The 12,595-nt window shown below is 41.7% G+C and overlaps 1 protein-coding gene across 1 annotated transcript in view; it reads left to right on the top strand.

The window, feature by feature from the left end:
- The window catches only part of CHRFAM7A (CHRNA7 (exons 5-10) and FAM7A (exons A-E) fusion), a 41,026-nt gene extending 31,411 nt beyond the window's left edge, over positions 1-9,615 (top strand). The window contains exons 5-10 of the mRNA XM_039339903.1: positions 1,173-1,252; positions 2,144-2,311; positions 3,787-3,981; positions 6,056-6,142; positions 7,242-7,351; positions 8,952-9,615. Coding sequence (XP_039195837.1) covers positions 1,173-1,252; positions 2,144-2,311; positions 3,787-3,981; positions 6,056-6,142; positions 7,242-7,351; positions 8,952-9,467 — 1,156 coding nt within the window. The 3' untranslated portion in view covers positions 9,468-9,615. The remainder of the gene's footprint in view (positions 1-1,172; positions 1,253-2,143; positions 2,312-3,786; positions 3,982-6,055; positions 6,143-7,241; positions 7,352-8,951) is intronic.
- Positions 9,616-12,595: the final 2,980 nt, after the last annotated feature.

Genomic DNA, 12,595 nt, shown 5'->3' with positions numbered 1-12,595 from the left:
AGGACCCAGAAATTAAAGGAATGGAGATAAGAGACGAAAAATACAAATTACAAGCGTTGGTGGATGATTTGGTATTTAGATTAGGAGAGACAAGCCCTAAATCATTGACAAAGATAGAACAATTGGGAGATGTAGCAGGATTGAAAATAAATAGAGAAAAGACTAGAGTGGTAGTTAAAAACCTTACAAAAAAAAAGAGGAAGGTCCTAAAATTACAGCTTCCTCGCTGACAGCTTCTTTTCATACCCCAACCAAAAGAAAAAAACAGTCTTGAGTGGTCACCTGCATACAGGCAATCCTTGACTTTCAACCACTTGTTTAGTGACCATTCAAAGTTACCACTGCACTGCAAAAAAGCGACTTACGCCCATTTTCCACACTTGCAACCTTTGCGCCATTCCCCAAGGTCACGTGATCAAAATTCAGGACTCCTATTAATGACGGTCGCATAATGATGAGCCCGTTTTGCAACTGCCTGAGAAGCAAAGGCAATGGGAAAGGCAGATTCGTTTAATAACCGTGTTGCTCACTTAACAACCGCAGTGATTCTTCATTGTGGAAAGAAAGATCATAAAAGCGCCTGAGGGCAGGACAAGAAGCAATGGATGGAAACGAATCAAGGAAAGAAGCAACCTAGAACTAAGGAGAAACTTCTTGACAGTTAGAACAATTAACCAGTGGAACAACCTGCCTCCAGAAGTGGTGAATGCTCCAACACTGGACGTTTTTAAGAAGAGACTGGACAGCCATCTGTCCGAAATGGTATAAGGTTTCCTGCCTGAGCAGGAGGTTGGACTAGATGACCTCCAAGGTCCCTTCCCACTTTATTATTATTATTATTATTATTATTATTATTATTATTATTATTATTATTATTATTATTATTATTATTATTATAATAAAATGGGGCAAAACTCGCTTAACAACTGTCTTGCTCGGCAACAAAAACATTGGGCTCAGCTGTGATCATAAGTCACGTGCTGTTCCAGAAATGCAGGAGGAGAGGCCCTCTCTAGGGAAACTTGTAGAAAATTGGTATCCTGTGTGGAGGGAAACGGACTAAGTTTGGAATATCAAAGCCAAGATGTTTTGACCAAACATGATTCTTTTGTTTATTTTTGGGGTTCAATTCTAATAAAACCATTTCTCTTTTATTTGTTAATTTTCCCCAGCGCCGATGAACGTTTTGATGCTACTTTCCACACAAATGTTTTGGTCAACTCTTCAGGATACTGTCAGTATCTTCCTCCAGGTATGAATTATTGGCATATTGGGAAAATTAACACCTGTCTCAAGAGTCCTTGCATGCTTCCAACAATGAGATATGATTTTTGGAAGAGTTAGATAAGCTCTTTTTTTTAAAAAAAAAAATCAGCCATCCCTGCTGTTGTTTCAATATGATAACAGGGATAGAGATAAACATACTTCCAGGTCAGAGGTCCTTCAAACCTACAGAGATGCAGAGATAGCCATGGCAAGATTAACCTTTAGAAATATTTATAGAAAAGTAATATAAAGTCAGTCTCTTAGATAAAAAATACAAGCAGGAATCTAGCTGGAAATATGTAAAGGGGCAAACAAACCAAAAATCACAGAAATAAAATGAAAAATAAAATAATAGTTACAGGAAGGGGGGAAAGCAACTGGTAGTAATAGTAATAGTAATATAGTAAAGTTGGAAGGGACCTTGGAGGTTATCTAGTCCAACCCCCTGCTCAGGCAGGAAACCCTACACCATTTCGGACAAATGGCCGTCCAGTCTCTTCTTAAAAACTTCCAGTGTTGGAGCATTTACTGCTTCTGGAGGCAAGCTGTTCCACTGATTAATTGTTCTCACTGTCAGGAAGTTTCTCCTTAGTTCTAGGTTGCTTCTCTCCTTGATTAGTTTCCACTTGTTGCTTCTTGTCCTGCCTTCAGGTGCTTTGGAGAATAGCTTAATTCCCTCTTCTTTATGGCAGTCCCTGAGATACAGAAAGGAATCACTGTGATACTAGTAATGTTTTATTTTGCAGGGAACACACAATATTTTTAAACAAATCAGTTGTAAATTTGGAAGGGTGGACGTTTTGCATTCTGTATTTTTCTTTTTAAAAAAGTGAATGATTGACATATTCTTTTCTTCTTTTTTTCCACTTCAACCTAGGGATTTTCAAGAGTTCTTGCTCCATCGATGTCCGATGGTTTCCTTTTGATGTCCAGAACTGTAAATTGAAGTTTGGATCCTGGACTTATGGAGGCTGGTCTCTTGATCTCCAGATGCAACAAGCAGAAATCTCTGGATACATTTCAAATGGAGAGTGGGATTTAGTGGGTAAGCTAAATCTGGGGATCTTCTTCACAAACAGGACTTCTTTTTTCCCCAGTTTAATAGTGGATGGCTCACAGTGGTATAAAACCAACAGCAGGCAAAAAAGTAAAGCAAAGAACAATGAAAAAGAAAGAAAGAAAGAAAGAAAGAAAGAAAGAAAGAAAGAAAGAAAAGGGAGGGAGGAATGAAGAAGAAAGAGGAAAGAAAAGGAAGGAAAGAAGGAAGGAAGGAAGGAAGGAAGGAAGGAAGGAAGGAAGGAAGGAAGGAAGGAAGGAAGGAAGGAAGGAAGGAAGATGCATTCACATAGACCCCAGTTAACTCTTCATGACCATAGTCTGTGGACTCCCGGCCACCAGGACATTTGAGGGCTGACAATGACAATAGAGAAAAACTATTGGGTGTGATTGCTAAAAAAAAAAAATGTCTCACCAAGCCCTGAAGAAGACTACTCTTTAAGACTCTTCAGGGATCTACAGCTCCATGGTGTACCAAGAGTAGGCCAAGGGAGAAATCCACCCTGGGTGCAGACAATAAGGGGGTGCATTAGGTGAGGAGGCTATTCAGAGGGTCTCTGGTGGGTGTGGATTGGGTTCACTCATGGTAGCACATGGGTCAGCTTCTTGGTGGACAGCAACACCGCAATGGTGATGAATCAAAATGGTCAATGGTGGTGTGGTCATGTCAGCCAAGATCCTGCAGCTGCTGTTCATCCATCTCAGGTGTCAAGGATGCTTTGAAAGGTCCTTGAAAAAAAAAAAAGACTAAATGTTGAAAATGGGCAGGGCTGGAACAAAACCTAAAAATCTCAGTAGTGTTATCCTACCTGGGAGAATCGTTATGGCAGCGAGAAAGTTCACAGATGCTGCTTTACTGCACCCTCTATGAAAATTTGTGTTTTTATTGCCCCATTATAAAAACACGACAGCTGAGGGGGGCGGGGGTCTGCTACCACAATTTGATACTACTTAATTGTCCATATTCCTGATCGTTCATTAAAAGCAGCCCAGGTTTTGTGCGGCTGCCAATCTGAACAGGAAGCGTTTGCTAATTTCACTGGAGGCCTCTCCGATTCCTATATAAAGTTGTAAATTATTAAGTTGGAAGATTAAAAATGGGCCACTCTGTCCATCTTTCTGATGAGAGCTAATAACAAAATATGAGACTGGGGAATAGCTTTACAATCTCGGTAGCTGATTCATGAAAGACAGCTTGAGTGATATGATTGTTTTTATGAGAGTCGGATATTTTGAAGTGTTTTTATCTTCTCATTGCTCCACTCTTCCACATTTGCTGAATGTGCATTGATTCAGTTTGACTGTTGGCAGCTAAACAACTCTCTCCACCTTCTCTTTCTCGTCCTTCTCCTCCTCCTCCTCCTCCTCCTCCTTCTCCTTCTCCTTCTCCTCCTTCTCCTCCTCCTCCTCCTCCTAGCCTGATCCAATGGCTGGTCCATCTGAATTTTTATTCTTTCCACGCAGGAGTTCCAGGCAAGAGGACAGAATCCTTCTACGACTGTTGCAAAGAGCCCTATCCAGATGTGACCTTTACAATCACAATGCGACGGAGAACACTGTATTATGGACTTAATCTTCTCATCCCGTGTGTCCTGATCTCAGCGCTTGCCCTTCTGGTGTTTCTGCTTCCAGCTGACTCTGGAGAGAAAATTTCACTTGGTAAAGAGATGGTTCTGGTTTTTTTTGAAGCAAGTTTTTCTCTCTGAAGGTCACCTCCAGCTTTTAACATCAGTTAGAAAGAAACTTTCAGGACGTTGTAGAAGAATTGGATCAGGAGTGGGGAATGAAGAAAGTCAAACCAACAGCCGAGAAAACTGTAGCCCATATAACTTTTATAACCTTGGAGCTATAAAAAATTCATTTTTTAAAAAATGTTGGTCACCAAATCTGCTTCATTTGCTAACTGGCCAAGAAGAGGACCGAGTTTCTGTTTCTAGCTGTTAGACTTGCTATATTCAACTGTAAAAATCTAGATGAACTTAATTGCAGCTAAGTTTCTCTTAATTATTTGCTGTAATCCAATGTTTGTCTTGATTTTTGGAGCCAGATATGGTAATCAAGTCCCAGTCATATCATTAGCCAAAGGAATTCAGCAGTTTGAAACTGGAACAATAGAGCTAAACATTCTGATTCCCACGATGTGCAGACATGGGCGAGAGAAAATAACTTTGCCAAAGATGCGGCTGTGTTGACAGCAGAAGTGAGTTTCAGACTAGGCATTTCCAAATGGGTAGTTTCTTTGCCACCCCGTGTATTACCTACTCATGAGCAAGTTCCATTTTGCTCAATGAGGATGTCTCCCAAGTAAATTCATAGCGGATTACAACCGCCTTCTTGTTAGACTTTTTCACCAATTAAGAGTGCGGACACATCACTGGTTTTACATCCTTATCTCACAATGGACACAAAATCTTAATTTAATGCATGTTTGTAGCAATTGTTTGAAAAAAAGAGCATAAGGATGATTCATTTTGGCCCTCCAGTTTGGCATGTGTCTCTGTCCAACAGATGAGCAATGTGGAATCAAGTGCCAAAGGATACCATTTGTAAATCTTCTTCATCATCACCCTGAACTTTTTCCAAGTCCACATTGCATAGCATATGGTGGCTTCTTCCTCTCGCTTTCTCTCCATTCCCTTGTTTTTCTCAACATGAACAAGATTCAAAGGATAGCTACTAAATATTTTATATTTTGTTGCTCAGCAGGCAGCAAAGCCAGGAGGATGGGAAAATGTGTGGTAATTTGCCTGCTAAATATAAATAGGGTTGCTATTGCCAGGGGCCTACAAGGATCACCCTCTATGAGATGGGGTGGGTGGATCTTCTTTCTCCTGAGAGCATTCTTGCAAGTGAATTAAGATTTCACCAGCCCTGTCGGTAGTTGTGTAGAGTAAATGAACAAGAAAAACTGTCTATAAAAAGTGATAGAAAGAACACTATGATGGGTCAAAGACACCCCCAGCTGGAATTATCTTCCCACAAAGTCTTTTATCATTAAGAGGTGTCACCTTATAAAACCTAACATCCAGTACAATCAGCCTTTTCTCCTTCTCTTCTTTGAGGCATTGATGAAGAACCTCAACTATTCCAGGCTCCATCTGTATCTTCCCTTTGTCTTCTCTCGTCCAAAGTTAACACTTCCAGTCTCAATGTCTATGGAGATTCTCAGTTATCCAGATCATAGTTGTCCCAAAGATGCTTTTCCATGAGGCAACTAGACTTTCTTGTTTTTCTTTGAAGATGTTTCGCTTCTCATCCAAGAAGCTTCTTCACAGCTGTAGAAGCTTTTTGGACGAGAAGCTAAACATCTTCAAAGAAAAACAAGGAAGTCTAGTTGCCTCCTGAAAAAACATCTTTGGAACTTCCAGTCTCATCAATTTTCTTCTTATCCATTCTTGGCCATCCTTTTGGGTACTTGCCAATTGCACCAGGCATCTTTTAGATGTGTTTGAATGGCCAACAGGAACATCTGAAAGACATCAGGGGTGGGTGAGGTTGCGTTCCATCCTGTGGAGGGATTGAGATTTTTCATGATACAGTATATTTCAATGTTTCTCAACCTTGGCCACTTTCAGATGTGTGGACTTCAATTCTCAGATTGAAAATTGGAAGATGAAGCCTACACATCTGGAAGACACCAAGGCTGAGAATGTTGGTATATTTAGTCACTTTTGTTCAACCTCAGAAATTTCTGTTCTGTGCCCTGGGTCCAACCCAATCATTTCTTTTCCAGGAATCACGGTTTTGTTATCCCTCACTGTTTTTATGCTTCTGGTGGCCGAAATCATGCCAGCAACATCGGACTCTGTGCCATTAATTGGTAAGTCCCTTTCAAAGAATTAAGCTCTTTTCCATCATGCAACACAGCCTCAAAGAGAACCAATTTAGGAAGCTCGTGTCTTATGTAGTTTAGCTTTTAGATTAAACAATTCAGAAATCTGACTTTGGAGTGGAAATAGGGAACCTTAATCTCTTTTTTTTCATTGGTCCAGAAGTCATGGTGGGTGGATGGGGGAGTAGAATGGAAGGCACAGAAACTCCTGGACTATCTGAAATTAGGAGAAGCTACACAGAATCACATTTAGTAATATTGAAAAAAAGGGAGAATATTCACAAAATTGAAGTGTCTTTAACAAAATATTCCTACTTCTTGGAAATGACAAGGCTGCATACACACATACACACACACACACACACACACACACATGTGATGGAACATGAATTTGGGTAAACTCCGTGAGACAGTGGAGGACAGGAGGGCCTTGTGAGCTATGGTCCATGGGGTTGTGAAGAGTCAGCCACAACTTAGTGACAACAACAGCAAAAAGATGAAACATATCTAACAGAGCAGTGGTTCTCAACCTTTTTAATGCCGCGACCCCTCAACTGGTGGTAAGTCGAGGACTACTCAACCGGTCATAAGTCGAGGACTACTCAACTGGTGCAGCACCGTTTGCAGAATGGGACTTTTGGCAGGCTCAGCAGGGCAGAGACAACCTGGACAATTCCTATTGGCTTTTGAAAGCCAATAGAATTAGACTCTATTCAAGAGAGTCTATTCTATTGACTTTCAAAAGCCAATAGAATAAAAGGGAGTAGCACAGCTAAGGAAAAGGGGGAAAAAATGGCGGACTGCGTTGTTTGGTGACCCCCGTGAAATGGGTGTTCGACCCCAAATGGGGTCCCGACCCACAGGTTGAGAACCATTGTAATAGAGCAATAGGTTGATCTACCACAGGGCTCTTCAAACTTGGCCCTTTTATGATTTGTGGACTTCAACTCCTGGAATTCCTCAGCCAGGCAAACTGGCTGAGGAATTCTGGGAATTGAAGTTCACAAGTCATAAAAGGGCCAGGTTTGAAGACTCCTGATCTACCATGTCAGTCTTTAAAAGACATATTTCTTGTTTCCTTCCATAGCTCAATATTTCGCCAGCACCATGATTATTGTCGGACTTTCAGTGGTGGTGACAGTGATTGTCCTACAGTATCATCACCATGATCCCGAAGGTGGCAAAATGCCAAAGTGGGTAAGCACCTTTTTTTTTCTTTCAAAATCTTATTTTTCCTCCATTAAGAACCATGGAGGCAGGTGAATATCCCCCCTTCCAGGAAATAAGAGATTTTTCCAGGCAGAAGAGAAAGATGTATAGTAATTTCTGCTAGCTGAAGATCAACCAACCGTGGGCTCGTCTCTGTTACATGCCGCCAAGTATCAGGAGCTGTGTATGTTTTATTCATCCAAATACGTTGCTCCGCCTCTTCATCTGTGAAGATCATTCAAGCGGCCAACTCATCATCAATAAATAAAGAACACTGAAAATAAAGGAATATGTAGCTTTCCCCCCTAGCAGGCAGAAAATTCTTTGGCTGCAGAAGCTAACGTTTTTTAAACTTTCAGGAGGCACCTGAAGTACCCTGGAGAAAGGGTCCAAGATCCTTTCCTTCCTGTACGGTTTTGCACAGTTTTTGCAACTACAGCATAAAGTGGTTCTTCTCTCCCCCCCCCAACATCACCAGAAAACAGCCTTCTCTTATTGTTACCAACCTCAAAGAATTCTACATTCAGACTATCCAGATTCTGTTAGCTTTGCAATAAAGGAGAATTAGTTTTGCTTGTCAAGAGTGTTGTCTGGGGTGATGTTCCACTGTGGAATGCATGGGTGAGTCTCAGTGCCCCATAGATATATAATTACAATTTTATTGGGTAAGCATCTGAAGATGATGTGTCTCAACGTCATGCTTTCCTCTTATCTATATACAGGTAGTCCACAACTGAGCCCAGAATTTATGTTGCTAAGTCAAAAATTTGTTGAGTTTTGCCCCATTTTACGACTTTTCTTGCCACATTTGTTAAGTGAATCACTGCGGTTGTTCAATTAGAGACATGGTTGTTAGGTGAATCTGGCTTCCCCTCGTTGACTTTGCTTGTCAGGAAGTCGCAAAAGGGGATCACGTGACCCTGGGATATGATGACTGTCTAGATAAGGGGAGACATAAACCTCAGCTGCTTAACAGATTAAGAAAGCGACTAAGAAGGGATCCATCTCAGTTTATCAGCATCAACATCCAGCTTAAGGATCCAAATAAAAGTCCAGGCTCATTCCATTTTCAAAAACTTACTGTTTATAGAGTACACAGCATGCTAATGCTGAAGCAAAACTAACTCTGAGGTTCCCAGATACCAGTTCATAGAATTAACAATCATTGCTCTGGGCCAACCCCCATCCTCTCATGTAATCCATGTAAACAATTTCACTTTGTTATGGTAACCGTCTGCTTCTTCTCTACACTTGCTGTGGTGCCCTTAGAAAGGTTTCAGTCTCTTACTGTCTTCAGTGGAATCATAGAGGTTTCATTTCTCCATCTTAACCACTTCTAAAGCAACACCTCCTCCTCCCTTTATTCTAATGGCAAGTTGAAATGCAGAGGCACTTAGCTGCCAAAGTTTCCCTCTTGACAATCAGGTCGCAAAGGAGAAGGTCTGAGATTTATACTTTTAGATCTGCAATGTAGCCTTACAATGAAGTAGAATTAGCTCATCTGGTCGTGTTTTCTGTCTGGTACAATTAGGAAGGCTGACAGAAAGACTCTGTCTATCAAAACCACCTGCTTCTCTGTGTTTTCCAGACCAGAATTATCCTCCTCAACTGGTGTGCCTGGTTCCTGAGGATGAAGAGGCCTGGAGAAGGCCGAGTGCGCCCGGCTTGCCAGCACAAACGCCACTGTAGCATTTCAAGTGTGGAGATCAATACGGTCAGCGGTCAGCAATCCAGCAATGGGAATATGTTGTACATTGGCTTCAGGGGTCTGGAAGGTGTCCACTGCACCCCAACCACCGATTCCGGGGTGATCTGTGGAAGAATGGCTTGTTCTCCCACGGATGAGGAGAACCTCCTTCACAACGGGCACTCTTCTGAAACAGACTCGGATCTAGCAAAGATCCTCGAAGAGATCCGGTACATCGCCAACCGATTCAGAGACCAGGATGAAGCTCAAGCGGTTTGCAACGAGTGGAAGTTTGCCGCCTCTGTGGTGGACCGCCTCTGTTTGATGGCCTTCTCGGTCTTCACCATCATCTGCACCATCGGCATCCTGATGTCGGCGCCCAATTTTGTGGAGGCGGTTTCGAAAGATTTTGCTTGACCTGCGCTTGGGGACTGCCCCGAACCCCAAAGTTGGCCATTTCTCAAAAATCTGTTATGTAGCAATAATGTATTTCAGGGCACTTGATTCTATTGCATATGTGGATGCAAACTTTGCTTTTTTTCTTTCCTGGGGGAGGCAGGGGGGAGGGTGAAGGTTCAGGCTAAAAAAAGACAGTCTCATTATTAAGAACCTCAGTGAGGTAACAAGAGCCCCTCCCTCAGTACCTGGACTCACAGCTTTGGTGTCTGGAATAAACTCTTTTAATAAAGTCATCTTGCATCTCAGTTGTATTATTGATTCAACTTCACATATTTTTGTTTTCAAGAGATGATATTATTATTTGTTTGATTTGATTTGGTGCCATGCAACTCCAAACTGTTCTTTAAGCAGTGATGTCACTCATACTGGAAAGCTGTACAAAGAAAGAAAGGAAATCTCCTTCTCCTCCTCCTCCCTCCCCCTCCCCTCTCCCTCCTCCTCCTCCTTTGTTTCCACTTCCCCCCAGAAATTTGGAGGAAGTCAGTCTAACACTTTCTCACATGGTTCTTCTGCACCAATTCTCCTAATCTTCTCCAAGGTCATCTCCATAGGTCCATGGTAGGATTCCAACTGTTGGCTTTAAACTTTGAAGACCTAAATGGCTTGACTCCCAGATTCTCTTCCAAGCAGAACCTGCTCTTCCAGTTGTCATATCCCAATTTGAGGCCTGGAAGGGAGATCCCAAGTGCTTTCCTGTGGTGGCTTCCACTCAGTGACACCCACCCCAGCATCCTTTCAAAAAATTGCTAAGAAGTTGTCTCACAAGGCTTTTGACCTCTTATTGGTGCGATCATCTCCTGAAGCTTGCCATTGCTTCTTTTAATTTTTCAACGTTGAAGTTGTACGTGCTGTCAGAATCCAATTATACTTCATCTCCAGTTATCAATTATAGAAAGCCCCATTTCTGCCTTCTATGGATTCTGTCATACGATGAAGGGAAGGGGTGAACAAAGGGGCTTTATGGCCCTCACTTCCTTTGGTACAACTTCAAAGGGATTGAATGTGGATAGCACCAAAAGGACTTATCATAACAAAGGCTTTCATGTAGTTTTCTCTGAAGTCTCCATCCAGCCGGCAGAAAGGAAAGGGGGTGGGATTGTGATGCCTGAAACTGTCGCTGGAAGAGGGGGGTGATTGGGTGGGACTACTGGGGAACCCCTTAAAACCTCGAATGGGAGAGCTCGAACCCCAAGTCCTGTCTAGAACGCCTGCAACCATTTTCTCTTAATAAAGGATTCCTGTTGGAAGAATTATTCCAAGAGTTCTGTCTTCTTAAGATGCAAAGTGGGGTGGGTCCTTACACCTGCATTTAAAACTTGCTTGTGCAGTGTTTTTACAATGGCAAGCAAGATTTACAGCTGTATGCAAATTAAACCAATACCATTTGCATAGAGAAAGAAAAAAAAACTCTCAAAAGATGAGCCCTAATGAGAAGCTTTCTTTTCTGGTTAAGGATGTCTGGATGTCTCTGACCCAACTCCCTGGGCTGGACAGAAGACCTTACTTTGATTTATTTGCAAAACTTTGGATTATTAATGCCACAGGCTCTCTGAATTTAACTTGAAAGAAAAAGCAGTATCTGAGTGTGCTGCACACCATTTGACACCCCAGCAAATCACACTGACAGGCAGAAATGAGCAATTAATTTTTTGGGAGTGGGTGGGAAAGAAGATGCTTTGATCCACTGGCATTGGGCTGGGTTTCAGCACCATCTCTGGCAAAATGTTTGGTCAGGCCGAAATGTGAAATAGAGTTGGAAGAGACTTGGAGATCTTTTAGACCAGTGGTTCTCAACCTTTTTAATGCTGCGACCCCCAACCGGTTGTAAGTCGAGGACTACTCAACCAGTCGTAAATCGAGGACTACTCAACTGGTGCAGCACCGTTTGCAGAATGGGACTTTTGGCAGGCTCAGCAGGGCAGAGACAGCCTGGACAGTTCCTCTTGGCTTTTGAAAGCCAATAGAATTAGACTCTATTCAAGAGAGTCTATTCTATTGGCTTTCAAAAGCCAATAGAATAAAAGGGAGTAGCACAACTAAGGAAAAGGGGGGGGGGAAATGGCGGACTGCGTTGTTTGGTGACCCCCGTGAAATGGTCGTTCGACCCCAAATGGGGTCCCGACCCACAGGTTGAGAACCACTGTTCTAGACCAACCCTCTGCTTGACCCCTACATCATTTCAGATAAATGGTTCTCCAGTCTCTTTTTGAAAGCCTTCAGTGATGGAGCACCCACAACTTCTGGAGGCAAGCTATTCCATTGGTTGATTGCTCTCACAGTTAGGAAATTACTCCTTAGTTCTAGGTTGCTTCTCTCCTTGGTTAGTTTCCATCCGTTGCTTCTTGTCTTGATTTTGGTGCGTTGGAAAAGATCAAAAGACCCTCCTCATCTTTGTAGGAGCCGTTCAAATATTGGAAGATTGCTATCGCGTCTCCCCCAGTCCTTCTTTTCAGATATACCAATTCCTGCAATCTTTCGCCTCCAGCCCTCTAGTTAATCTATTTTTTCCTCATTACAGGGAATTTTATAAACTCCCAGAAAGAAAACAAGAAAAATCTAACCTAAGCCTATTGCTTAGAGAAAACCACATATGTTCTTCTTGCTGCAATTAACTGTTTTCAGGATGCCCAAACTGTGCTTTGTTTGTAGGGAAAATAAATATTCATTATTTTCTAGCCAAACCAGGTCGATCACCTCATAGGAGATAGGGCAGAGAGATTTTAACTTTTATTTTTAACCAAAACACTTGTCCCCAATTTTTAATATTGTGTTTCTCCATAAAGTCAATTTAGCATGAAAAAAAAGGATTGAATCTATGATATAATTGTTTCTACTGTATTTAGATCCTAATATTGCCCCCCTAACCAAAGGGATTTTATATATGTCTATTCCAAAGTTGTTCAAATTAGAAAATTAACATTGATTGTTGATTCCCAATATTTAATACTTGACAATCGGTAAGCTTGATGATACAGGTCCAAATTACAAAACCTCCCTAATTGCACTTTCTGTAAAGATATTCTCAGAATCAAAGAACCCCATAACATTTTTTCCAAACAAACAGATTTATTTTCTGAAAATAATTT

This window comes from Crotalus tigris, unplaced genomic scaffold (assembly GCF_016545835.1).
Source record: "Crotalus tigris isolate CLP2741 ecotype Arizona unplaced genomic scaffold, ASM1654583v1 scf7180000017741.1442986301:2390832, whole genome shotgun sequence".
Classification (NCBI taxonomy): domain Eukaryota; kingdom Metazoa; phylum Chordata; class Lepidosauria; order Squamata; family Viperidae; genus Crotalus; species Crotalus tigris.
Note: the sequence above shows the minus strand (reverse complement) of the source record. Positions and strands in the feature narration are given on the sequence as shown.